The 27,353-nt window shown below is 46.0% G+C and overlaps 4 protein-coding genes across 4 annotated transcripts in view; 3 read left to right on the plus strand and 1 right to left on the minus strand.

The window, feature by feature from the left end:
* Window positions 1-322: 322 nt before the first annotated feature.
* aspa (aspartoacylase) lies at window positions 323-5,407 on the minus strand. The gene is made up of 6 exons (XM_067257540.1): window positions 4,989-5,407; window positions 3,599-3,794; window positions 3,194-3,287; window positions 2,935-3,042; window positions 1,951-2,060; window positions 323-1,657 (listed from the first exon to the last, which is right to left on the minus strand). The coding sequence occupies exons 1-6, from the start codon at window positions 5,225-5,227 to the stop codon at window positions 1,466-1,468; spliced, it is 939 nt and encodes a 312-aa protein (XP_067113641.1). The 5' UTR covers window positions 5,228-5,407; the 3' UTR covers window positions 323-1,465.
* Window positions 5,408-10,177: 4,770 nt separating this feature from the next.
* On the plus strand, window positions 10,178-12,466 carry c19h11orf54 (chromosome 19 C11orf54 homolog). Its single transcript, XM_067257542.1, has 8 exons — window positions 10,178-10,340; window positions 10,479-10,577; window positions 10,662-10,735; window positions 10,834-10,935; window positions 11,037-11,213; window positions 11,554-11,703; window positions 11,858-11,974; window positions 12,095-12,466. The coding sequence occupies exons 1-8, from the start codon at window positions 10,274-10,276 to the stop codon at window positions 12,266-12,268; spliced, it is 960 nt and encodes a 319-aa protein (XP_067113643.1). The 5' UTR covers window positions 10,178-10,273; the 3' UTR covers window positions 12,269-12,466.
* Window positions 12,467-12,883: 417 nt separating this feature from the next.
* On the plus strand, window positions 12,884-21,576 carry akap10 (A kinase (PRKA) anchor protein 10). Its single transcript, XM_067257154.1, has 15 exons — window positions 12,884-13,008; window positions 14,354-14,401; window positions 14,944-15,129; window positions 16,097-16,615; window positions 16,748-16,846; window positions 16,967-17,051; window positions 17,236-17,359; window positions 17,492-17,628; window positions 17,760-17,904; window positions 18,278-18,442; window positions 18,649-18,758; window positions 19,228-19,310; window positions 19,665-19,717; window positions 19,829-19,921; window positions 20,254-21,576. The coding sequence occupies exons 1-15, from the start codon at window positions 12,987-12,989 to the stop codon at window positions 20,257-20,259; spliced, it is 1,875 nt and encodes a 624-aa protein (XP_067113255.1). The 5' UTR covers window positions 12,884-12,986; the 3' UTR covers window positions 20,260-21,576.
* A 734-nt stretch (window positions 21,577-22,310) lies between these two features.
* Window positions 22,311-27,353, plus strand: part of LOC136963272 (LHFPL tetraspan subfamily member 7 protein) — a 63,282-nt gene continuing 58,239 nt past the window's right edge. The window contains exon 1 of the mRNA XM_067257343.1: window positions 22,311-22,807. Coding sequence (XP_067113444.1) covers window positions 22,493-22,807 — 315 coding nt within the window. The 5' untranslated portion in view covers window positions 22,311-22,492. The remainder of the gene's footprint in view (window positions 22,808-27,353) is intronic.

The raw sequence follows: 27,353 nt of genomic DNA on the forward strand, positions 1-27,353 counted from the left end.
CGAAATCTACAATACTTTGCTGCCTGCTTGTGGTCATATAACGCATAACCACATACATGGTTCAATTGAACAAACATTTACATTTAGTCGACGCTCTTATCCAGAGCGACTTACAGTAAGTACAGGGACATTCCCCATGTAGGGTGAAGTGCCTTGTCCAAGGACACAACATCATTTTGCACGGCTGGGAATCGAACTGGCAACCTTTAGATTACTAGCCCGACTCCCTCACCGCTCAGCCGTCTGACTCCATCTGACAAAGCATGACATTCAGCAAATTATTAGGGGCTACACAGTATTAAAAACAACATGGACCATAATATTGATTGTATGATTGTAAGGATATTATTTATTGATTGTATCATTTTCAAATAAGGGATAACAAAATATACAATGTTATACTTAGGGGAAATGATTCATCTGACTACTAGTGATCTTACTAAAGAACACTTAAAAGAAAATTAGTTAGTACAAATTAGGATAGGACAGCTTTGATATCAAGCCAAAACCATTCATTTCGAAATACCACGCATTAAAACTAACAATGACATCATAAGACACATTTTCACCACCTGACATTAAACACATAAATATATGTTTCAAACCCCTTCACAAGTACCTATCCACAGGATAACAAATCACCTTTATTGTTATGTTTCAACTGTACATTTCTGTGTTTCATTTTCAGCCCAATTCAATATTATTCCAAACAAATCTTAAAGGTCATGCAATTTGCAACTGAATTAAACAGTATAGGCTTCATTAAGGCAATATTGGAACAGCACCATACTCTAGATACCAACCACAGGGATTAAAGGTAGCTCAAGAGGTTCAGTTATTGTAATGAAAGGCCACACACAATGTAACATCAACTGTGTTATCACTAAATACTGTATAGAAAATGCAAGACTCAGAAGTTGCAGGTAGATTTCCAACTGGCTTATGAAACATTTATTTGATTCAGTGCTTCACACTATTCCTTAAAAGTTGACTCAAAAGAAAACGGGCACCACATCCCAGAGATGATCAATACATAATGTTAGATCCTGCAGTAATATTGTGTCTGTCACATTTAAGTGTACCTTTAAGTATTAGATCCAGTCTAAGATGCCACTAATGTACCACTAATACAGTACATATGATAGGTCCCTATGCAACACTTCATTACTTCCATCTCAAAGAAAATTAGTTGCCTTATACAGAAATGCATTGTAGAAAGGTAATATATTGTAAAAACACTACATCTTTATTACCACTATCCCCTTATTTGGTTCAAAAATGTTCACAGTATTAAATCTTTCATTTGTGCTACTCACTTTGCATAGTTAGTGATCATCCAATATTCAATTAAACAAATAGTAGAAATCCAAACAAATACTCTGTAAAACATTGTGCTTTCATCATAAAAATGTGATTATTGCAATGTGTTAAAACACAAATAACTCCCTCGGCATGTAACTCTCTTCTATGCTTTCCTGATACCACTGGCTGCTATGGTCTCCCGCTTGGTGGCCACAAACGCCTGCTGTTTCTCATAATAAGCAGCCTCGTTAATGAAAGTGGGATAGACAGTGCCAGCACCTTCGTATCGGATGGTTCTCCCGTCAAACGTTTGGAACATGGGGTCACCAGGGTTCAGGGGTTCCCAGTCACAGTCCTGAAGTAAAAACATGGCCGACATTTAACACAGTGCTTTGGTGGAAGAAAGTCTGAATCCTCCTTGTCTGGCAAAGCAGTGGGGTTTTGAGTTACAAAACGCTCCCCTCAGACTGTGGTAGTTAATTTCTTACTTGACTTTTCTCATCGGGTGTACTCAATACTAAACAAAACATTTAGACTCACTCAACAGGTTGGTAGAAAAGGTCAAAGGTCACAGTCACAAAGACATATTTTTGACCTACGACATACAAAAGTCCTTGAATTGGAGTTGTCTGCGCGAAACAAAGGTACCTGTAAATCAGGGTGCACCATGGCTATGATGTTTCCGTTGGTGTCTCTAGGATAATCCATCCTTTCTGAGACTCGGAAAATGTCCACTGTGCAGGGGGAGAACTCCTTGCCTGATCAACACACAACACAGCAGGAACGCCTGTTACCCTTCACAACATACAGTACGCATCTGGTAACAGAAGCTTCACAATGTCCATCGCAAAAAAACGGAGTGTGTGGCTTTCATTTGGCTTTTTTGGACTTTCATTGTGAAAAACCCCCTAAAACAATCAATCAGCGAGGCCAGGCATTCATCCGCATCACTGCGGCTCCGGAACACAAGATTACGAAACCCAGCCAGCTCCTAATGACATGGAAACTAACCAACTTGCAACAAGCATGCCATTCAGTAGCTGGACAGTCAGGGAACCGGCCGATTGCAATTCACACACTGCCCCCAACACTTTTTAACGGTAAAGAGAGGAAAAACAACATCACACTAAATGTGCAAACAGGGCCTCGGAAGTGGACAAAGGCAAGATATTACAAAACAGATGAAGATTATTTTCGATAGGAATTAAATATTTAAAATAGATATTTACGTCAGACAGACTACCGTATAAGGAGTGCACGGCCTGTGTGATGACTCATTACCCGTAGGCAATGTCTCGAAATGTCACCCATTACCATGACACTGCCAGACTGCAGGGCGAGCACATAACAGTCCAGTGAATAAATTACTTTTATAAATATATACATCACTGATGACGTGCCTATGGGTCATCTGAAAAAAGGCATGTTACTGCTTAAAACGTTTTTAAATCAGAACAGATCCTTTGGTTGGAGACAGCATGTGTGCAAATGTGCTTGTGCCATGTAGAATTCTGTGCTACCACTCTGTGACGCATCGACTTGGTTCAATCATTGGCCACCTTTTGACTGGGCGTGCTCCTGTGCGGCAAACCAAAGCCGACATGTAATCCGGTAAGTCTTCACAGCTTTTACCTGAATTAAAAAGCTCAATAAAGTCCAGTGCGTGTTTCAGTACGAGTCGCATAGCTTCAAAGATGTTGCTCCTTAACACTCCTTGAGGTTGTGGCCCAACCTCTAGACCTGAAATGAGAAAAGCACCTGTAAATAACTTTTATGTGTCACAAATGTAAATTAAATGTGCTTAAGTTTGACTTTGGATGCCGTAAAGTGGCGTTCAGAACTTTCCCATGTCTTGCCAGACATTGTCCTCTGAGCTGGACTTTGGACTCACCAATAGGGTGCTTGGCCACTGAGCGTGACGTTGCATACTTAAGTAGAGGATGTTCAGTCAACAGAACTGGACAACTGTCTGGAGCTATGGCTTTCTACAAAAAAAAAAGAGGTCCTTCACAGGCTGGAAAAACAATCTACCACATATTTCCCCTTTCCTATCGGACAGGAACACTTAATAAAACACAAATAATGTGTAAAAGCACTTTCTAGCATTACAGCTGTGTTTCCTGCTGGGTTCTGACCCTTGTGTCTTGTGGCCACCTTCCTGACATATGTTTTCCTGTGGTTGACTTCTGCACCGGTTATTCTCGTTCTTGAGTAAATCATTGCGCAAGGACTGTGGCCAGTGGTCAACAAAGAAATACCAAGACAGCCGAGTGAGAACAAAGAAAGATGGCATTACCTTGATATAACTCATCATCTGGAGGTTGAAGTGGTCATCAGAGCTTTCCAGAATAAGAGTGCAGCCCATGTTGGACGTGGTGTTGTGGAGGTCAAAGATCACATCGAAGGCATCTGGACTTCCCTTCGGTCCAAATATCCTGTTGATCTCCTGGGCCCTCTGAACCTCATAGGGCAGACCCTCTCCACCAGGGGCGCTGTGGAGGAACAATCTTTGAATCATAGTTCTGCAAAAACAAACTTCACATTGCCTTACAATGATTACAACGTAAATCATCGACAGAGAATTTGCCAGTAGGATTGTATTTAACTTTCCAAGATAAAGAACAGCAGAACTTTTCCCTTAGTGTTAAGAACCTGATGATAAAGCAGTTTTTTTTCCCTTTCAGGAAATCAGGTTTAACTGCACAGCCACAGCACAACCAACCTGTCCTTGAATACAAAGAAGAGTGATCCTCATCAATGTGACATGTTGGTGTTCCTGCAAGACCATAGTTTTGCTTTTCAGATTCAGACCAAAAATGTTTGAGCTGGTAGTTACCGACTTGTTACTGAAGGTCAATGCATATTCAGATGCTGATCTGAGAACTTGTGTGAACCCCCTACCAAGTGACTTCAGACTAAGCATTTAACCACACGGAACTCACCAGATTCTCAACACATTCAATCCTGGTTCTCCTTTTTGGCAGGTTAAAAGCAACACATGCTCTGATGCTGAGCCAGATTGTTCTCCAAGCAGCTACACATAATAGCACTTGTATGCCCCCTATTTTTCTCTCTCTCTCTCCCCACACCTAACCATATAGAAATTCTTTCAGTGCAAATCTGCTGTTATCTGAATAGTCAGGCTTATGTGGTTCAATAGACTGATGGTGGCTCAGAATGCACTCATACCACTTTAAAAAGTACAGAACATAACAAATAACAATAACAGCTGGCCAGTCTGTAAAATCATTCCCAACATGGAAAATAACAAGAGGAAATATTTTAGTCTTTGAACAGGTTCAACCTTAAATATATTTTAATGTGTAATCGCTTGAAAACCACCAAAATCACCCAATGCACCATAACGCATACAATTTCATTTTCAGACACCCATAAAATTGGTAAATATTATATAAACCAAGGAGGCTATAGCTAATGGAGTTCTCGACCTCGGTCACGTTTCACTAACGTTTGGCAACACAGGGAAGGGGGAAGGGGTGAGGGTTGGCAATCAGCTGACAGGGATTTAGACTTGACTTGAGCGCTGTAATTCACAGATCTACGTTGTACTTTTTTTATCGTCAAATGTGTACTATTGATGATAGTGTAGGTTCATAACCTGCCTCTATAACCCAGGATTATAAATGCATCTTGACAAATGAAATATGACATAAGACGCTGTTTACCTGAGATTTTCTGTCGTGAAGGCTCTGTTTAGATCCGTGTCCACATATCTAGTGCATTTCTTCACGGCTCTAGGGTTTGTTATGAAGGGTTTTGTCTCAACACCCTTCCTCTGAATCTCTGTTCCATTGTCTTTCCATAGATTCACAAGAAAGACTCCAGACATTTCATTCCCATGTGTGCCTCCAAATATAGCAACTCGTCTTGCCTCGCGTAAACAGAGTGTATGACACGCAGTCATATTGATGGTTACAGGAGCCTGAAAAAAGCTGAAATTAAAAACAGATTTCACGAGCTTGAGGACTTCGTGACGAGCAAAGAAAAGTTGCCCAAATTATAAAAATCGAGTGTTAACGTTTCTTTAAGGCTGTTCGCTGGATAGGCTACTTATGTAATACCGCCGCGGGAATACTGCGGTCACTCACCGTACATAACTCCGTGGACTTGTACTGTATTACTTCAGAGCGCTGAGCGAAGATCCTCCCACTACTTAGAGGAGACAGGTAATTCTGCAATGCACTGTTGTTGGCTAAGAGGTAAAAAAAAAAAGGTGCGCAATTCCGCAGTCTCTCCTTGGTCCGTTAAGCATCAGTCATAAAGAAAAATATTACCTCGCCATCTACCTGAGATTCTTCTTTCATATTCATACTCTGTTACGCCTATCATGAGCGGATAGTTCCCCATGAAACTGGGAGGTAAAATGATGACAACTTCATGACTGGTTTCACAACTGTAGATTTTAACATTAACACAGCCTGTCCACTAGATGGCAGTGTAGGATCTAAACTCAAGCGAATCAATGTCAGGTGAGTCAGGGGGACGCATACTTAATTGAATGTAAAAAAAAATATACATTTATTGTATTGTGAGACACCTATTACAAAACTGTCTTTTTCAACAGAGAAACTAACACTGAAAACGTGAAAATAAAGAGCAGGACACCTAGACAAACAAATACGTCAAGTTAGTAATGCTATGTAACAAAGAAATCTTGGTTTGGGTTATGCAGTCTCCTTTTGTATTTAGGTTTCTTTTTCTTGTCAGTCTTACTGGCAGATAATATTGTTTCATCTGTCTGAGATAACACTGGATGCATCACTGGTAAAATGTCACATGTCCCTTCAGACACCACGTCCCCTCTGTGTCCTTCTGTGCCATCAGCGGAAACTGAATCCTTTCTCCTCTTCTTCTTCTTCCTCATACTCCTCTCTTCTCTAAGCGACTCCACCACACAGCTGGGAGTTGTCCCTGTGGATATGACTGCATCTTCCACCTCCTTTTCCTCTCCTGCTTCATTATGGACATGTTCCTTCTTTCTCTTCCTCTCCTTAGAAATGGTTGTCTGCTCAGATTCGGTCCTGAGGTCATGTGACTTCTTGCCTTCATCCTCTTTCAGAGTCGACTCATGAACGGACATGCTTGGATTATGGCTGACATCAGCGTCACGCTGCCGTCTGTCGAGAGGATCCACCTGAGTGGGCGGCTTTGTCCTTTTCTCTTTCTCGCATGGCAAAACCTTCTGTTTATGTGTTGGTATTTCAGTTCCCTCCATCTGCTGTGTGGCTGCCGTGTCCTCGTGGACGCCAGCAAGTGAGCCTTTCGATTTCTTCTTCTGCGTCCGAGGGATCTCATGAGCTTCATCGTGTTCTCGGTTCTCTCCATCCCACTCCTCCGTGCCTGCGGGGGCCTCCACCTCGCCGTCCGGATTTCGACGCTTCCTCTTCTTCTTCTTCTTCTTCTTCTGTGACCCAGTGTCACAGAATTCCGATGCGGAGCCCAGTAGGGTGTCGGGAGACGGTCCAGCAGGACCCAGATGTTCCTCTGCTGTGTCTACATCCAGCGTCGACACGTCATCTCCCCGCCCTGTGACCTGAGGAACCGACTCCTGGTCCGGCCCCTTGGCGGCTGCGTCGCCGCGGAGACCGGGATCCCTCACTTTCTTCAAAGAAACGGCACCTGCGCTCCGTGCAACCGTGTCATATGTAGAATCCGTTAAAGGCTCCTCAACCACCGCAGTGTCTTTTCCTGGTATTTCCTCTAAGGTCGTATGGGCAGGCTTATCTTTTGTCCTCCTCTTCGTTCCCCTTGGCTCAACGTCTTCCACCGAAGGAGATGACGGACCCCTCCCTTCTTCCGGCCCCACTCCGTCATCCTCATGAGACGGTGAAGCCGCCCTCCTCTTCTTCCTTTTCTTTTCCCTGGGCTCCATGGTTCCATCGCCAGGTAAGGCCCCAGCCTGTTCAGCCGTGGCCCCCTGGGAGACGACTACACCGGTCGCTTCCACGTGGCGGGCATCTGCGGTGCTCACCCCTTCCTCCTCGCCCTTCTTTTGAACCGTCTGGCGATGTGGGGCGGCATCTACTTCCCCTTCGATATTTGTACGGACGCTTGTCAAGTCCGAAGCTTCTAAGGGCTTGTCGTGCCTCTCTTTTGGCCCGTGTTCCTGCGGGATCTCGACGTGATCCCTTCTGCCGTCTTTGACATTTTGTAGGGCAAGATAATCAAAGTATGTCCTTTGCATCTCGTTGGGAGCCAGCACGTTCTCCTCAATTTCTCCACTGTCCCGATGAGGTGTGTTTTCAATGGCTTTATGGATGTTCCCTGTTCCTGTTGTCTTGACGGAAAAAAAACGAGTATTCCTGCAGGTAGACCTCCGAGGTTTCGCTGTAGCCTTCTTCTTCTTCTTTTCATTGGCTTTGTGGATGTTCCCTGTTCCTGTTGTCTTGACAGAACATTTAGTATTCCTGCAGGTAGACCTCCGATGTTTCGCTGTAGCCTTCTTCTTCTTCTTTTCATTGGCTTTATGGATGTTAACTGTTCTTGTTCTCTTGATGGAACATTTAGCCTTCCTGCAGGTAGACCTCCGAAGTTTCTTTGTAGCCTTCTTCTTCTTTTCATTGGCTTTATGGATGTTCACTGTTCCTGTTGTCTTGATGGAACATTTAGTCTTCCTGCTGCTAGACCTCTCTGTAGCCTTCTCCTTCTTCTCTTGGTGAACATGGCTTCCAGTGGGAGATCCTCCTGTATTTGAGTCAATTTCTCCACTGTCTGGGTGAGGTATGTTTTCATTGGCTTTATGGATGTTCACTGTTCCTGTTGTCTTGACGGAACATTTAGGCTTCCTGCTGCTAGACCTCTCTGTAGCCTTCTCCTTCTTCTCTTGGTGAACATGACTTCCAGTGGAAGATCCTCCTGTATTTGAGTCAATTTTTCCACTGTCTGGGTGAGGTATGTTTTCATTGGCTTTATGGATGTTCACTGTTCCTGTTGTCTTGATGGAACATTTAGTCTTCCTGCTGCTAGACCTCTCTGTAGCCTTCTCCTTCTTCTCTTGGTGAACATGGCTTCCAGTGGAAGATCCTCCTGTATTTGAGTCAATTTCTCCACTGTCTGGGTGAGGTATGTTTTCATTGGCTTTATGGATGTTCACTGTTCCTGTTGTCTTGACGGAACATTTAGTATTAATGCGGCTAGACCTCCGAAAGTTCTCTGTAGCCTTCTTCTTCTCTTGGTGAACATGGCTTCCAGTGAGAGATCCTCCCGTACTCGAGTTGAGCCCATTCAACTGCTTACTGGCTGCTAACTGAGTACTGGCTGCTATGTTGTCCGTATTCCTACATGGAGGAGTGTACCAAGCTTGTCTGTCTTGCTCTTGAATCAGCGAAGTGAACAGTTCTGTTTCCTGTCAGGAGAAAATAAACAGGTTTCATGTGGTGCAATTTATCACTGAAAATTCCAATGAGAATAAGCATGCATTTTGAGAAAGAGAAAATTCCAGATTTGCAAGACCCACCACCACTCTGATGTCGTCGTCATCATCATCATCCTCATCATCCTCCTCTTCCAGTCTGGGGAGAATTTCAAGCATCATTACAGCTTTTATTTAAGGTAAAAGAACTACAAAAAGGGATGCCATTTCCACTCTACAGAAACATCTTGCCCACCGATTTGAATTGTCTTTTTTGAAAATCGGACCACAGAGAAGTAAAACAGGACCAAATCAAATGGATCTGCCTACAGTATGATGAAATGACTGTTTGGTAAACCTTTTCAGTCTGCGCCGTTTAACCCTCCCCTCAAAGAATAGGGCTGTACTGTAGCAAACTTACTCAGATAGAGAGGACACGTCACCATCGTCAATGCACGCCAACAGGGAGGAACTTCCCTTCTCTAATGCCTCAAAACATTTCAGAAAACCTCCAACTGCTGACCTCTGTTGCAAGTACCATGTCAGTGGAACAAAGGGAAACACACCAAAACATCAGGACAAATTCAAACACAGGACAAAAATCGTTTTGATCATGGAAAGATTCCTTACCACAAGTGCTACATGCTTTTTGGTTTTTATGGCTCTAGAAGACTTCCGGTGTATCCTGTGTTGTTTATTTTGATAATCCCTCTCAAGGAAGGGAAAGGAGTACTTTTTGAGAGTGCATTTCTTAGTGTACCACCCTCTGCCAGCCTTGCAAGACTTCCCAGGAGTTGAGGTGGACTTGATGTGGGCACTGGAAGACCCGTCCTCCTCCCCATCCGCTAACTGCTCTGTGGAACATCTGGGTCCTGACCTGTACTTTGACTGGTGCCTTCTCACTGACCTCACCGCCTCTGGCAATGGGTGCTGGGTTATGAAAAAGCTGTCCCCAGAATCGCTGCAACAAGAAAAAGAAACACTACAAGGCATCAAGAGCATGAACAAAGAAATGTGTTCCATCCTTTCAACTTCGTATGGGCTAAATCAGCAGACTCACCGCGGCTGAAGAAGCCTTTCTTCCGTTACCGAGTATTCATGTTCATGAAGATACGCTTACCTGTCTGCTGAAGACCGAGTACAGTCAGTAATAACATGACGTAGGTTGTCCCCGTTTGTCTGCTCGTTTGAGGCAAGCGTATCATCGAAATATCGTGAAATTGACGCCACAACATCAGGAGGTGGCGTCTCAAGTATGAATCGTGATTCCTTTGTTGAAGCTATTAAAAAAGCCTCTTCGACTGACTGGCTACAACATTGGACATTTCCAGTTGCCGTCATACTTATTTAGTAAGTATTTAATCTTGATGTAAACAAAAACACGGGTAAGACTGATTCTACGGCATGTATCTTCTAAATTCTGCAGAACTATCAGCGCATATTTTTCAGTAGGGTCAACTTACGGCACAGGAAGTAAATAGAGTGAGAACGCAAATTGATTGGACGACCAAAGTTTGTCCCGGAGTCGAGTTCTCAATCAGGTGATCGTCAGTCTGGCACATAGGTCTGGCATAGAACTTCATAACTTCAGGACAGAGAATGGCAGATAACAGTAAAACAGAGAAGTTCCAGTTACATGTCCCTGTTCTTGAAGAATTATGCAATGGTAAGCATGCATTTAATAAGTAAATGACTATATATTTCTGCTTGCTTGCAACATTACCATCAAGTGCAGTAAATTAATTTCTGACAAATGATTTACCAGAGGTACCGCTTTGTTTTATTCTCATTCTGCTCCATGCAGTATTGCAGAATGGACTTAGGAAGAATTTCGCTGACGCGAATGTTTCCGTTGTCGAGTGTCCAGATCTCAGCAATGACCCGTTTAGATTTCCTGTGAAAGGTAACACTTTTTAGATACTTTACTTAAATTGAATCTATTTCTGTATGTGTTAACGCTTTCTATTTTGTTCTGTCTACGATGCAGGTCTGTGCGGAAAACCTCGCATAACGGATGTGGGGGGAGTGCCTTATTTAGTACCTTTGGTGAAAGTAGAAAAGGTAAACCGTCCTCCAAAATGTATAGCCTATTAGTCATAGTTCATTAGTGATTTTCGTTTTGACATAGGCTATTAAAGGTTGCAATTCATCTCTCCCAGGAGTACAACATGAACACCGTGTCAAAGGAATTGGAACTACCAGGAGCTTTCATTCTTGGTGCAGGGGCTGTGTCCTCCAGAGTTGTTGGAATGAATGCAGAGGTTTGTTAGCTGAACAATTTCATGCTTCATCAGTTTGTTCTCGGTCTGGTTTATCATCATCCGTTTATTGAATGTGGTGTCATTCTTATGAACATCCCAAGATGATGCCTCTGGTACTGACTGAAGCTGAGGGAAGACCTGCAGTGAACAGCAGCTACTTCTCATCCATCAACCCAGCCGATGGGAGATGCCTTCAGGAGAAATACAGCGACAGATTCCCAGGCTGTGACTTTGGACTGTTGGCCAACCTGTATGCATGTGAGGGAAAGCCTGGAAAGGTGAGGGGTGAATGGTGTGCCGACAGATTATTGTGGTGAATATAATTTGTTCATTGATGCTAATATAAAGTTACTGTTATGTTTTATGTTAAATATACTAAGTGCCTAAGTATTTGCATTTGCGAAAAGTAGTTATTGACTATTCTAACCATTATTTTCATCCTAGCAAATAATATTCTCTTCTGGTTAAGCATTAAGGTGAAACAAGAAAAATCGAGTTGTGTTCATGAACTTGTGTCTACTCTTGAGGTTGAAGTCAATAAAGATTAACAGGAGGAAAGTTACTCTGAACTGGTTGGGTAATCACTGCAGAATGTGTTTGTTTCTCCTCCCTTGTCAGGTCATAGAGGTGAGAGCCAAAAGGAGAACTGGAGAGGAGAGCCTTGTCGGAGCTCTGAGGAAGACCTTAGAAGCTCACTACCCTGATAAGAGCCTGGCTCTAGGTGGAACCTTCATCATCCAGAAGGGAAAGGCCAAAATCCACATCATGGTATAGGAACTTTTATTTTGTCATTGAAGATTGATGTACTGGCTGCATATTGCCTTTCCATAGAACATGGTCCATTGACAGTAGTTCAAACGGTGGCCTAAAATGTAAAATGTATATGACTCTCTGTTTTGTTCTGGCGCCCTCCTGTGTAAAGCCAAGAGAGTTCTCAGCCTGTCCTCTCAACACCGATGATGAAGTTAACAACTGGCTCAAACACTTTGAGGTCAGCGCTCCACTGATCTGCCAGTCTGTTATGGTTTCCAGAGATCCTGTAAGTATTCAAGGTTTGATCCTTCAAAAAGCCAGATAAATCCATATTATTATATCAGTAAATGATGGCTTTGTTCAAAATATAACTACTGTACCAAGGCGATGTCTCTGTTATTATCAGGGTTTGGACCTGCGTGTGGAACATACGCACTGCTTCAGTCACCATGGAGAGGGAGGGCACTACTACATCGACACCACCCCTGACACGGTGGAATACCTTGGTTACTTCATGCCTGCTGAGTTTGTCTATCGCATTGACCGACCCAAGGAAACTCACATTATTGGGCGGGACTAAAAATGATGATCAATCTTAATTAAATCATGAAATGAAGCATTTTATTTTGGTTTCTTGGTTTTCAATAACAGATGATGGTTATTTGTGATCTATATTAGGTTGTATGTTGTGAACATAAAAAATGAATTTATCGGCATTTCCTTGGTTATAATTTTGTAATACTCATCATAAACTGCAATAAATGTGCTAAAAATGTTTAAATATTTGTTTTAATCAGTTCTTTGATCCATTTTGGTCAACCTACTATTCTCAAGGTCAAAATTGTCATATGTCAGTGATGAAAAGCTTATAAGAATGGGAACATGGTTAATGACCCTCATTAGTTGAGCTAGTCCATGTTGCCAAATAAATTCAGTATTCACACTATTGTAAATATATAAATAACACGTGAGAAATGTTATACAATAGTGGGGAAAGTTATATGATTAAACAGATTATTCGAGTTATAGATTTATAAGCTTTTACAGGCCCCCCTATGGCCCATAGCAAATAATGCAACGTTTCCCACAATGCTGCCGCATCAGTCCGGAAGTGTAACGTTTATTGACATTATGGCCACTGGTTGTAGAAAGGCTAGATTTGGGATTTGACAGCTTCACCGCGGTTGCAGCCAAATCGAACACCGTCGTTCATAATCGATGCTTATGAATGAAGGGACTCGCAAATTCACGGGATGTTGTCTTTGAGCTGAGGATACATTTAGAGCGTGAAAATCGTCATGTCTTTTTTCAGGAGGAAAGGTGAGGAAGTGTGAGCTAGCTAGCGAGTTAGGGTGTTGCTATCTATCTAGCTAAGACACCCGCGGCAGACGTTGAGGAATGTGCACTTGTGAACGTATTTTCGGTGCCAGTTTTTCAAAATCATCTAAATTAGCAAATGTATTATTATTGCAAGCCATAGCTCGCTAGCTGGCGTAGGTATCCAGCCCTTGCTAGCATAAATAGTGTGAACATCCTTGTAATGCATTATCCATACCTATTCGGCATCAAACGTTGGCTAACTATTAGCTTAGCACACACTGCCAGGTTGCTGGCGTGTGTACGGATGGCAATCGGCGCTAGCGGCCGGTGTTTTGAAATCTAAATTCAATATTAAAACATCAGCCATAAGAGCAATTACGTAGCGGTACACACTTCTAAATTGTCATGTTTTTCCAATATGTTGGTCTTCTTCATCTTTCGTTGGTAAGGACTTAGGTTAACACCTTGCATTAGCTTCTAAGTTTTCGTTAAAGCTATATATGTAGCTAGTAATCATGCATACAGGCGTGATTGCAGATTGGTTCTTTGGCCTATGCCAGCCCTGAGGGGTATGTCTCCGGCCCTAAAGTGACACTTCATAGCCACACTGCATTGACAAGTCAGATCATGCATAAAGCTGGTTGTAATGTCACATTGCATTGACAAACTACATCATGCACAATGTCGGTATAAGGCTCAATATTGTCTTACAGGTACAAAAGACATGTTATTTCACAAGTCTTATATTTCCATGTTGTGTTTTGCTTGACACCTTAAGGTATTATGCTATGGGGATTCACGAAGCTAGATACTAGCTTCGAGTTAGCATGTGCCTACCATCTGATGCAGTGCATAAGCTTCCCTCAAGGGCTCCTCAGTTCAGCTGACCCACTCCTTCACTGACAGCCTGAAGTGCCTCTTGTGAACATAGGATCCGTTTCATTCTGCAGTGTTATCAGCTATATTAGGTTGCGTAATGTAATGAAGATGACTAATGTGCATGTTTGCGTAGACCTGGGTTTGAGCATTATTTTAAAATGAAGATGTTCTCATACCAGATTTGTGCCAGCAAGTAACTCTTTCTCTTAGCTTATCTTCCCATAGAACTGAGGACATAATTACTTGTTTGTTAAAAGGCAAAATTCCAGGTTCACAGGTCTATCTGTTTCCTGACTCCTTATGTAAGGGGCTGTTGAGGCCTTACTTGGCATTAAACACTGTATCATCCCTGTTCCTTAGCCTTCATTGAATAAAGGCATGATATTGGAGTTACTGATCTGCCTTTCCATTGTCAGTCCAATGTTCCAGTGCTCTAATTACAGTCATATTTCCTTTCTGCCCACAGCAAAAGGCAAGGAACTCGAGAAACCAGCTGATGTTAAAGTCAATAGAGGTAGGTAATATTGCACCCTCTCTGTAGAATTATGACTGCTATGTTAATAGGTAGCTGCCGGATGCTCGTGTTGGTAATGCAGAGAGATTAGGGAAAGTCCTTGCTCGTTATTTAAAAGCACTTTTGACACATGCCTCTGGAAAGGTAGTGCTTTGATCATAGTGGTACACTTCAAAAGAGCCTCTCTCTAACTCCTTAACATATGAAGTTAGTGGAGTGGTCTGTCTTCATTTCTGTAATAATTTAGAAAAAAAATTATATATTAAGGTAAACTATGCAGACATACTTGCGCCATGGCCCCCCAAAAGCGATATCAGTAGTATCAGGTGAAGTGTGAAGCTAGAATGTTTTCGGTGTTGTCAGAGAAGGCTAACTGTGAGAGCAATTTCTAACTAAAACACTCAGAAGGTATACACACACAGAACACTGTCTTCTGTATCACTCCCCACCCCATGCCCGTAACCAAGCAACCACAGACTTTGTCCCTGTTGAGACTGTTTATTGAACGGACTCTCCTGAATGTAACTGTCCCATCCTCGCAGCACCAGCCAGTCCCCACCCCCAATCTCCTGGCCCCAGGAACCACCATGCCATCCAGGAAGCGGCTGGGCCCAGCCACGTGGCCATCAACGCCATCTCCGCCAACATGGACTCTTTTGCCCGCGGGCGCACAGCCATCCTCAAGAAGCAGCCAAGCCATATGGAGGCTGAACACTTCGGGGATCTCGGTACGGCCCTTGTCATCGATCATGGTTTACATGTTGTGTTTTTGAAGGTCGCTGACGAGTACTGTAGAGTGAACGAGCCCCCTCCTCCCAAGTTGCCTCCTTTCGACCGGACGTGTCCACGCTTGAGTTGGCTGCTTGAGTCATATTAGTGGGGCCACTGGACTGCCGGTCCCGTTGAAATGGGCTTCACTGCCAACTGGCCTCCGCGAATGCTCATAGGCTAATCCTGCGAAGGCTTCACCCGCCTTCATGCAAGGGTTAGCCTTTTGACCAGCACGCCACCAAACCCACTGCAAAGCCCTTCAGTAGAACAAAGCTGAGAGTAGGATAAAGTCCACTCCTTACCCACAAAAACAAAAAACCCCGATCTGCTGCATTAAAAACACTTCTTGGACATGTGAGCCATTCAGGCTTCCCGAGAGGTTTACTTCAACCCTTGCCCTGACACTTTCAATACACGTCCACTATTGTCTATGATGGTGAAGACACCACATGTTGGAGCAGGTCTGTTAAGGTGGTTGAACCTGTGCTGCAGCTCTGAGGTCATGCTGGCTTGGAAGTCTGTAGGCCAGGGGGAATGACTACTACTACTAGTATTACTGCTGCTACTGTAGTCACCGGTGCTGTGAGGGCACAAACTCCTGTTGAGGGAGTGGGAAAGTTGGCATAGCAGAGACTACTATGGCAGGCTGCCCAGTCTCTGGAGCTGATATCATATGAGAGCCACGCAAAAGCACCAGCAGCTATAACAAAACGCCTCAGTCAGCTCACCGTTAATTGTGGCAATAATGTGGAATGGAGTCCTCCAGATAAGCTTCATTGACATGGCTGCGCTCGTCACCTGACCCGGGAATTATGTAATTGAATAGATTATTGACAGCAGTGTGTTATTGTTTGATTTCAAGCAGTGTGACTCCGCCCCGGGTTCTAAGGGCTTAACTCGAGCTGTGTCTGTGGTGTATTCCAGGGCGCTCCAGTGTGAATTACCTGGCTCAGGAGACGCGCTCTCGCCTGTCCAAGACGGTGGACCAGATCGTGCGGGACAACGTGGCCGTGCCCTACTACACCCTGTTCCTGGAGACGCGAGGCGCCGACCACCTGGTGCGCTTCTGGCTGGAGGCCGAGAGCTTCCGCTCCACCAGCTGGTCCCGGGTTCGAGCCCACAGCCTCAACTCGGTCAAACTCAGCTCCCTGGCCGAGCCCGCCTCCATCCCCGCCTCCCCCACCTTGCCGGACCCCGCAGAGACATCCTTTGCAGCCCGGCTGCCCTCCTCCCAGCCCCTCACTCCCAGCCCCCAGGACAGTGCCAGCGAGAGCCCCGTGGGGCAGCTCGTCCACAGGGACTCCTTCGGCTCCGAGGCAGGCCAGCGGCCCGGCACCCCCAGAGCAGACACGCCCAACAGGCAGCCCTCCTCCAGGCCCGGGACGCCGTTCAAGACCCAGTCCACCAACGCCCTCCGAGACCTCTCAGAGAAGCTCATGAAGAGTACGTTCGGGCAGTCGTCTCTCCATCTACTGGACCTCAATGCCTTTGGATTTCCACACCACTATCATACCAATTATTATTGACGTTGAATGTTCAGAGAATGATCGTGCGGCTGGTTTCTTTGTGTTTCAGGTATAGAGAAAGATGCTGTGAATATCTTCACCAAGTACATCTCTCCAGACGCTGTTAGGCCAATCCCTATTACTGAACAGATCAGAAATGACATTGTTGGTAAGAAATACACTCACAACCTCTTTGGTTGACTCTATTTTTTTATAGAATACCCATCATGAATCCTAAATGGAATCCTCATTTTTTTTTTTTTCTGGATAATTTGGTCTATTTTGTCAGCTAAAATCTGCGGTGAGGATGGGCTTGTGGACCCGAACTGCTTTGTAATTGCCCAGTCTGTAGTCTTCACAATCCTGGAGCAACAGTAAGTCTCACTGTGTCATCCCTGTTCATTCCACACGAGTGAATGTGAAGTGAATGTGTTTTGTAATGATTTGCACTGGCACAGCAAGGATGACATTCAATATGTCTGCTTTGTCATCCCTACTCCATAAAATGCTCCATCAAATAGAAAATGGCAATTGTTTATATCTAGTCTCGTTTCACAGGCACTTTACTGAATTCTTGAGGAACCATCATTTCTGCAAATACCAGATTGAAGTGTTGACAAGTGGCTCTGTATTCTTGGCAGACATCTTGTTTTGCGAATCAGCCCTCTTTTATTTCTCTGAGGTGAGACAGATTGGCACCACAAGTCATGTCCACCACACAAAAAATACACACTGTATCCTATGCAGGCAGACATGCGGACATCTACACATCAGTGTCTATTTTACACCTGTTTTCTGTCACTGGTGCCCCTAGTACATGGAGAAGGAGGAGGCAGTGAATGTGCTCCAGTTCTGGCTGGCAGCAGACAACTTCCAGGACCAGCTAGCTGCTAAGAAGGGCCAGTACGACGGCCAGGAGGCCCAGAATGATGCCATGATCCTCTACGACAAGTAAGTCTCCTTTTTACAGGATGGTAAACCACATACTATAAAGCCAATATGACAAACGGTCCAACTGGCTTCTCAAGCGACTACTCTTATCTATTGGCATGCTGGAACGTTTGTCCCGTCTGTTATTCCAGATATTTCTCACTCCAAGCCACCAACCCTCTGGGCTTCGACGACGCAGTGCGTATGGAGATCGAGTCGAACATCTGTCGCGAGGGAGGGCCCCTCCCAGACTGCTTCACCACTCCTCTCAGACAGGCCTGGACCACCATGGAGAAGGTGAGCCCGCTCCACACTCTTGCCCCTTCGTTTACCTTTTCAAGTCGGAACTCCATTCCAGTCAGATCACACTGCATGGCGGCAAAGAGCAAGAATCTCCGGTTTCGTCCGATGTTGTTTTCAGCTTGAACTATTGTTTTGACCTGGACTGTACTTCACCTTGGGGGCCTTTCGACCCCTTTACAGGCTCCCTGATGTTAGTGAGAATTAGTGCTGCATCGCTGCTGCCAAAGATCAAGCAAGATGGGGAGGTAGAAAACAGCCAGGCCCTGAAGACTATGGGAGACATTTGTAGCAGTGGCAGCATCCAGTGAAATTCAAAGGGTTCTTCTTTGCAACGGAAAGTTCATCCCGTTTCTGTGTTCCCGGTCAGGTCTACATGCCAGGTTTCCTGTCTAGTAACCTTTACTACAAGTACCTGAATGACCTCATCAACTGTGTTCGGGCGGATGAGTTTGTGAACGCAAGCGCGCCGGGTCAAGGTGCCTCGACCGAAGGCGACCGCAGCACAAACACCGCAGACGGGTCTCAAGCTCAGGTAAACACACACCTGCTCCAGGCTATACCCTGACCTCCCTCCAGGAACCAGTCTTAGCCCCTTGACATGTACCTTACCTCCTCTCAGCAGACACATAGACAGTATTTACTCAGGCTTTTCTAGGCTCCAAGCTAAATAACTGCAACAACGAAAAAAAGAAGAAAAATGTTAACGACAAAACTGTGTATTCCTCATTCCCACATCAGCAAGGTACCAAAAAGGCAGCAGTGAAAATCCTGAAGAACTTTGACGAGGCGATAACGGTGGACATCGCCAGCCTCGACCCGGAATCCCTGTACCAGCGCCCGTACGCTGGGTAAGACCCCAGCCTTTCTTCCTTCTTCTTCCTGTCCTAGAAGAGCCAATTTGGCCTTATTACAGATGCACCACCACCCCATCGCCTGCCCTCCTCTTAGCGTTGCTGTGCCAAGAGGTGTTCTTTGATGTTGGAACAAGTGTGCTGCTTTAATACGTGACTAATGCCCCATCAGCACAAACATGTTTTTTTTTAAAGCATCACCATGAATCCTCATTTTAGAGTCTTCTTCACTATGCCAAGTCATTGAGAGTCAGGTGGCTGAGCGGTTAGGGAATTGGGCTAGTAATCAGAAGGTTGCCGGTTCGATTCTGGCTGGGTAAAAAATTACGTTGTGTCCTTGGGCAAGGCACTTCACCCTACTTGCCTCGGGGGGAATGTCCCTGTACTAACTGTGAGTCGCTCTGGATAAGAGCGTCTGCTAAATGATTAAATGTAAATGTAATTGTCAGGACTGTGCTCTCTGCAGGAAAATGACGTTTGGGAAGGTGAATGAGCTGGGACAGTTCATCGGCGAGGCTGAACCCGAGCCGGATGTGAAGAAATCCAAAGGTAGGAGGCTCTAAGAAGGGGTTAATCTCTCTTCTTGCTTGCTGTCTCTCGTCCTTGCGTTTCTTTCTTTCTTCTCTGTGCACTCTGGTTGAGGGAGCATAGAGCCCCTCTCCACCAGTGTTCTGTCTCTATTCTCATCATCGTTTCAAACCCGACAGAGCTTTGAAAAATGTAAAAGCCGGCCCCAAAAGAAACTCGGGGCTCTCAGATTTGGAATGTCTCGAGTGTATAAGGAATCTATTATTTATTATTTCTCAGATCACATTCTTCAAGAGGAGAAAAACCCTCTAGGCATTCAGGACAACAGATTTCATTGTTGTGAAAGAAAAGAAACGGTTTTTTCTTCTCACGCAGGTTCCATGTTCTCCTTAGCCATGAAGAAATGGGTTCAAGGCAATTCAGATGAGGTAAACAAAGTCCTTTGAAATGCCTACGAGATGACCTCGCTGTTGAGAAGCACATTTAATCCTGGGTGTGACAGTAGGTTAATCCCCCTGGTACTGTGTCTGGTTTTTCAGGCACAGGAAGAGATGGCCTGGAAGATAGCAAAGATGATTGTCAATGATGTCATACACCAGGCACACCATGACACCCCTGGCAAGTCCACCAAGGTAGGCGATGACATCACACAACCCACTGAACAGTGAATGGAAGCGCAGTATAGGACGTCTGGCCCTTCAGTCTCGCTTTGATTGGACAGCCTGTAAACATTATCATCCTAAAAGATCGAAATCTAGCATGTGCAGAGTGTTGATTTAGGAAAGCTGAAATGCAGGTATTGCCAATGCTCTTTCCAAACCCTGTGTCGACTTAGCTATGTGGACGTTGTTGCTATGTCGAATATATCCCCAAAAATAGGTGACCTATCTCTGAAGACGAGGACGTCTCATGTTGTATTGTAACGGTCCAGGTCTCTGAAAGACTCCTCTCTGTCTGTCTGCAGTTATGACCCCTCTGAAGAACCAAAGGGCACTCCTCCTCCTCCTCCTTCCGCCTGAGACAGGTGGACCCACACGCTGGTGGACAGGGCCGCACACCACCTACGATGAAACGCGTCCCGTCAGGGAAAGAGCAAGGCATTCCATGACCTCCCGAGACATCTTATCCGTGCGAGAGCGCGGGCGTCCGAGTATGTGTGACCAAACCCCCCCCCCCCCCCCCCCCCCCCACCCCCGCAAAAATGAAGTATTTCGCCCACCCTTCCAGCTCGTAACACTATTGAAGTCCTCTGTGAGAATGAAGAGGAGATGAGGGAAAACCAAGAGGATGCACGGCGGGCTCACTCCAGAACAAACCCCCCCCCCCCGGGAGGACAAAGACACACTACGGTGCCGAGAGATCGAAAGAAACACCAACCTCAGTCAGTTCTGTGGCTCTGTAACGAGTCTCTGTATCTCGGTCTGCAGGGACCCGACAGGCTCCACAAAGATGTGCTTATCCTCTCCTTCTCTGCCTTCTTTGCCCCCCCCCCAGTCCCACCTACATGGCCCATTCCTTGTTTTTAGATGAAGTGGCTTGGAAATGTCATACATATTTTATTTGAACCCATCATTTTGGGGGCTTTGTACAGTTTTACTTGTGTATGCACACTGACTTTACCTGGCCCTGCTGGAAGGTTTTGCCAGAGGGTCAATGATGCGATTTATTTGTCCTGCCTTGGCTGTGCTCCAATGTACTGTAGAATGGCTGGAAATGTTACAGTAAAACTGGAATGGACCTATGTCACTTCCTGGTTTGGCCAACCACTTGTAGCAACCCCCAGCACTTTGTCCATATCATTACAGAACATACAAGAAGAAATACTCCTTATGGACTAAAGTGCCCCAGTTGCAATGAAAAACTCCAGGCTCCATGTTATAAATGTTGAATATATATATATATATATATAGAGAGAGAGAGAGATTTCTGGTTTGCCCCCCATATATTAATGTCAGTTATTTTCATGGTGATTGTAATTTCTTTTTTGTGTTATTTTGAGACAAAGAAAAATCTCAACGAAGACTGTTCCATTGGAAGATGTACTCAGTGAATATAACAATGTCATTACTTTAAACCTCATTGAAATGTGGAAGAGAACCAGAAAAGACTTTTGGTACTATGTACCTATAATATTGTCTTCTGACGTAAATGTGTACTTAATCTATAATATATTTAAATTGTGTTTGATTTAAATACATACATTACTGAAATGTTCTCGTTTGTCTGTCATTATTCATTAATTCGTTTATCTAGCAGTCAGTGGTAGCTTTTGCTCGTTTGAGATGCCAATCATGAAACTACATTTACGTTTTTGTTATTTTTATTAAATGTATAGGCCTACCTTAGGGTTAAAGCAAGTTTCCTCCATCTTTAAACCAGCAGGTGGCGATATACACTCTGCTTATGGCTAGAACAAATGAGAAATTAGGCTATTAATCATTTTATCAATACTTTTATATAGTTGAGTTTTAAGAAAGCTAAACAAAGACTTGTGTTTATCAATATGTGAAAATTAAATGAATATGTTTCGTCTTTTTTTTCTTCCGGGTTATTTGTATTTTTTCGAAATCATTTACTAATTAGATTTGACGTCACCTTCTGCTTATTAATTGGTTCGGTGCATATTTGTTGGCTTGGATACCTCCGGAGAAATATACAACAGAAGAGGATACGCCCACCTGAGTGTTCATAGCGCGCAATGATGCGCGCGTCAATCTGGATACTTTTGTGTCCAGTGCACACCGGTTACCACGCGTAGCCATAACATCAAGACTTCTGCTAAACTGTTAAGATACATTACTGATATTGGACCCACAGAGCCGCGACATCACACATTGTATTCGTAGCCCGCTGGAATAAGAGGAAATCAATATTCCACACCTCATCTGCGATCGGCTACGGAATGACAGTTGCGTATCCGTCGCACGGGTGTGACATCTTTTGTGTCCTGTCACATTTCACGCTTTACAAGTAGGCTGCGACCAGACGTAGTTTACCGGGGATGGTAAGCCTAAAAGGTTCTTAGGGAAACCAATTTTCAGAGTTCACCTTTAGTACATAGGCTGCATTTTTTTTAAACAATTGCAGCCAATGTTTGGGACTTACCGCTCTTTGCATTACGACTATCGAATATATAGTTTTAGTTTCTCCTAATATATTAGTTGGCAACCTCAGTTGATCTATTCTGGGCGTGTGAGCTCCAAATGCATTCATTGCTGGATCGTAAGAAGATAGAAGCCGGGTTTGGGTTTGATCTGTCTCCGAGCTCGTTGCCCCAAGCTGCGAGGATGTTCAGCTGCGTGGGATGCTTTTGGGTCCTCCTGTCGTCCGCTCTTGTCGCCGTGTGTAGTTTCAGTTTTATATCCCCTGCGTGGATTGTGAAAGACCACCTGAAGAACAAGGATTCGGTGAGCTTCGGCTTACTTTGGCACTGCTCGGAGTCTCTGGACCACATGTACAGATGCTACACGTTCGGAGGACTGGGGAAATTCGCCGAGATCCCATCCAGCTCCTGGCAGGTAAGCAGCGTGCTCCACAGCTGGAGCGTGGGAGATTGGCTTCAATCTATTGTCGATTGTGCCTTCCGTTTGTTTCACTGTGTGAAAAGTCCATAGGGGTGACTGGTAATAGGCCTGGCTGCCTACCTTGCCCAATAAATAATACCTTATTTGACTTTATTTAATCTACATTAATGGTAATTAAGACAGAGGAATCAATATCAGCATTTGCAGTACAGTTGCCATACCAAGAGTCAATCTCTAAGGCGTTGTCTGCAGAAACAGAAAAGTCACAGTGTCCTATGGTCTATGGCTGTACAAAGCAACCAGACTGAGCAGTGCATCAGACCATGTTAACAGACCACTAACATACTTTTTCATAAAATCACCAGATGCATTTGGGTCAGGCTAGATTGAAGAGTGACATGTCCGTGAATGAGAAGGTGGTTTTGCCATCTCTGAATATGATTTGACATAATCCAGGGTAGCCTATGGGTGACAGTACCAACTTGTTGATATGTGTTGACAAGCAACTACACCTAAAATGCAAACAATTGGGCATTCAATAGGGTTTCGGACAGCATATTACACGAAGGAACTGCTGGCATTTGAACCCGTGTTTTAAAAGCAACGTGTAAGGTTAAGGGAAAAGAAAAGGAAAATATGATATCAGAAACCACGTCAGTGTTGACAGGTTTCACCAGACCAACCGTGAAACACAATCAATGATTTACATCCCACCGTCACACTGGTTACTTCCTGCCAAATGGAGTTTGTGAACGTGGAGATGAGCTCTTTCTGCGGTCTGGGACGGCAGAGACCTGACCAGGAGCTGCAGGTGGCTTGCTGCTTGGCATTCCTGTCCACCCGTCCAGGGCCCAAATGGCTGGCTTTCATTCTAGATTATAAAGACTTGGCAAGTTAGGCCCCCCGCCATCCTATAATATAAGCCCTTGCCGTAGAAGCCACCTCAGGAGTTATGGTTTATGTATGAGGGGGAATTTGCATTTGAAAGGGAGATATTAATAATATCGCTGTTCTCTGGATTGTAGTTAGGATTGTGGAATGAAACAGTGTTAGAGCTCTGTCCTCAAACACAGGTAATGGGGGGGGGGGGGGGGGATTAATTAAAATCGGATTGCACAGGACACTCGGGAAATCCTCATCTATTCTGACATTTGGAAACGTCAGATATTTAATAAAATCTGCAAATGTGATGAAGCATCATATTGTAAAATTAATTTGTACTGTCGAAGTTGGTCGGCGTTATTTCGTTGTGACTGATATGGGGATGGTGTCAGTGCGTGGTGGTCCAACGCCCCGGGGGCCCGGCTGACTCGGGGCTTCTTGTACATGGGTGCCTCTGTGATCAGGGTTAACCCGGGCATATCGTTAATGAAGGGGAAGGGGCCATTAAAGTTTTATCAGGCACATGTCGCAGCCCTCCCCACCTACACCTCCCCTCCCCACCTACACCTCCCCACCTACACCTCCCCTACCCACCTACACCTCCCCCTCCCCACCTACACCTCCCCACCTACACCTCCCCTACCCACCTACACCTCCCCTCCCCACCTACACCTCCCCACCTACATCTCCCCTCCCCACCTACACCTCCCCTCCCCACCTACACCTCCCCTCCCCTCCCCACCTACACCTCCCCTCCCCACCTACACCTCCCCTCCCCACCTACACCTCCCCTCCCCTCCCCTCCCCACCTACACCTCCCCTACCCACCTACACCTCCCCTCCCCACCTACACCTCCCCTACCCACCTACACCTCCCCCTCCCCACCTACAACTCCCCACCTACACCTCCCCTCCCCACCTACACCTCCCCAACCCACCTACACCTCTCCTCCCCACCTACACCTCCCCAACCCACCTACACCTCCCCTCCCCACCTACACCTCCCCTACCCACCTACACCTCCCCTCCCCACCTACACCTCCCCTACCCCACCTACACCTCCCCTACCCACCTACACCTCCCCTACCCACCTACACCTCCCCTCCCCACCTACAACTCCCCACCTACACCTCCCCTCCCCACCTACACCTCCCCTCCCCACCTACAACTCCCCACCTACACCCCCCCACCTACACCTCCCCTCCCCACCTACACCTCCCCACCTACACCTCCCCACCTACACCTCCCCTCCCCACCTACACCTCCCCACCTCCACCTCCCCTCCCCACCTACACCTTCACCTCCCCTCCCCTCCCCACCTACACCTCCCCACCCCACCCCACCCCTCCCAACCCCACCCCACCTACACCTACACCTCCCAACCCCACCTGCACCTCCCCTCCACACCTACACCTCCCTACCTCCACCTCCCCTCCTCACCTACACCTACACCTCCCAACCCCACCTGCACCTCCCCTCCCCACCTACACCTCCCTACCTCCACCTCCCCTCCTCACCTACACCTCCACCTCCCCTCCCCACTTACACCTCCCTTCCACACCCCACTCCTCCCCTCATTGATGTGCAGATTATTCTGCTGATGTCCCTGTTCAATTTTTAAACACCCACCGTCCTAAATGCATAGTTAGACACGGATACACACACGCACACACACACTACCACCCAATATCGCACGATTCCCCTCTGTCTGCACTTGACAGCCAATGTTCTCTGTATCTGAAAGCCACGGGGTCTCCAGTAGAGCGAGGCAGTGTTAAGAGCCCACAGCAAGCCCGGTGGATGGGTACCAACCATGGAGGGGGAGGAGGAGGGGGGGAGGAGGAGGGGGAGGAGGAGGAGGAGGAGGGGGAGGGGGAGGAGGAGGGGGAGGAGGAGGGGGGGGGAGGAGGAGGGGGAGGAGGAGGGGGAGGAGGAGGAGGAGGGGGAGGGGGAGGAGGAGGGGGAGGAGGAGGGGGAGGAGGGCCGGCCTGGCCTACTTGCGCTCGGGGTTTGTGTGGAGTTTGGGTTCTCTCTCCTTTTTCCCAACCCCTCCGTTCTGCACCACCATCCAGCCCTGGCGCAGAGGAGCCGGGGAATGTGTGCCAGGCTGCAGCTCTGCTTGGCACACCCCAACCCTGCCACTCACTCCCTCAGCTCTGCCCACATCTCAGAGGAAGGACAGACCAGCGCGGGCTCATCTCTCACGACGGACTTTGGAACAGGACGCAGACGCAGAGATATGTGTGCCATTCCGCTGAACGGTTTCCCTCCGTCAACATTTCCCTTTCAGGTCAGCATAAGTGATCTCGAAACGGCAGCAAGGAAAACGACGCACTGTTAAGGATCTTCGTAAGGGCCTCCAGCTACCTCGAACCTCGGGGCTGCGTCTGTTGCCACGGGTTTTGAGATGCCCTTCAGAGCTCTCCAAGCTCTAAGTGCCCCTGGGAGGGGGGTGGGGGGGCGGCGGTTGCCAGGTTGGAGGTGTTAGTCAGGGTGCTCTACTGTGACCTGCTGCTAGGTAAAGTGTGAACGAGGAGGCGGTTGCTACTCGCCTGCCAGAGAGATTTCACTTAACTTGTTAACATCTTATGTGATTCCAGCAGCAACAGCGGAAGCCGAGGGCTGCCTTCCCAGACTCCTCGGCTGTAAACACTGACGCTGGATTAACCTAGCCCTGTAGCATGCTGGCTAACCACTCTTGACACCGCCAATTTGTGTGAATGGAGTGTGTTTGTGTGTGTTTGTGTGTGTCATGGTTGTAATGTAAATGAGTCGTGGCCCTGTTCCAAGAACAGTGATTGGAAAATGGTATAAGTCCGTCTTTATCTTTTGTCTGTCCCTTCAGAAAATGGCAGCTTGACAAGCCTGAGATTCAGAATTTGTGGTCCTGCAGTGAAATCCTCAACACAATACACAGTCCTCGACTTAGACTTATATAAAAAGCTGCCAGAAAGATGAGTCATAGATTGGATTTTTCCACGTCCTTAAAAAAAAGCTTCATTTAAAAAATCTCAGTTCAAAGAGCTCTTTATATACAGACCCACCCCCAAAGTCCCCAATGTGATTTCACTTATTCGATCATAAAACCGGAACAGGGCTTTTTATTCGTAGTAACCATCTTAAAATGGACTGCTATACTGATCACTGAGTACCTGGTCTGAGCAGCTTCCATTTTGTTTTGCTCTGTATGAGATTGTGTCAGGTGCTGTGTACGCAGGTATGATGTGTTCAGCCCTCTAGTTGGGTACCGCAGCAGAGAGCCTGGGCTTTTATCAGTAAGACTTCTGCCTAATAGGAGGATGGAGGAAGACCCCCAGACTCTACCTCCTTGCCTGGAATTGGGGAGAGGTGATGATGAGCAGCTTTAAGTCTCGGCGTCAGACAGAAACCAAGGCCCCACTTGGACCCACATATTACAATGGCACAGGAGCCGATGGAGTCCTTGTCACTGCCTGAGATGCACACCAAGCGTGCCTGTGCATCCCTACGAAGACGGGGAGGCAGAAGGAGCGGAGGGTTTCAAAGCCTCCGAATCGAAAGCGAGTAGAGGGGTGTAGGTGTACTGCTGGGTTTGTCGTACTCATGGCTGCCAGTTCGAGTCGGCTGCAAGTCACTCAACAGCTAATGGGATAGCCACAGTACCTCAGGGGTGAACTCT

Source organism: Osmerus mordax, chromosome 19 (assembly GCF_038355195.1).
Source record: "Osmerus mordax isolate fOsmMor3 chromosome 19, fOsmMor3.pri, whole genome shotgun sequence".
NCBI lineage: Eukaryota > Metazoa > Chordata > Actinopteri > Osmeriformes > Osmeridae > Osmerus > Osmerus mordax.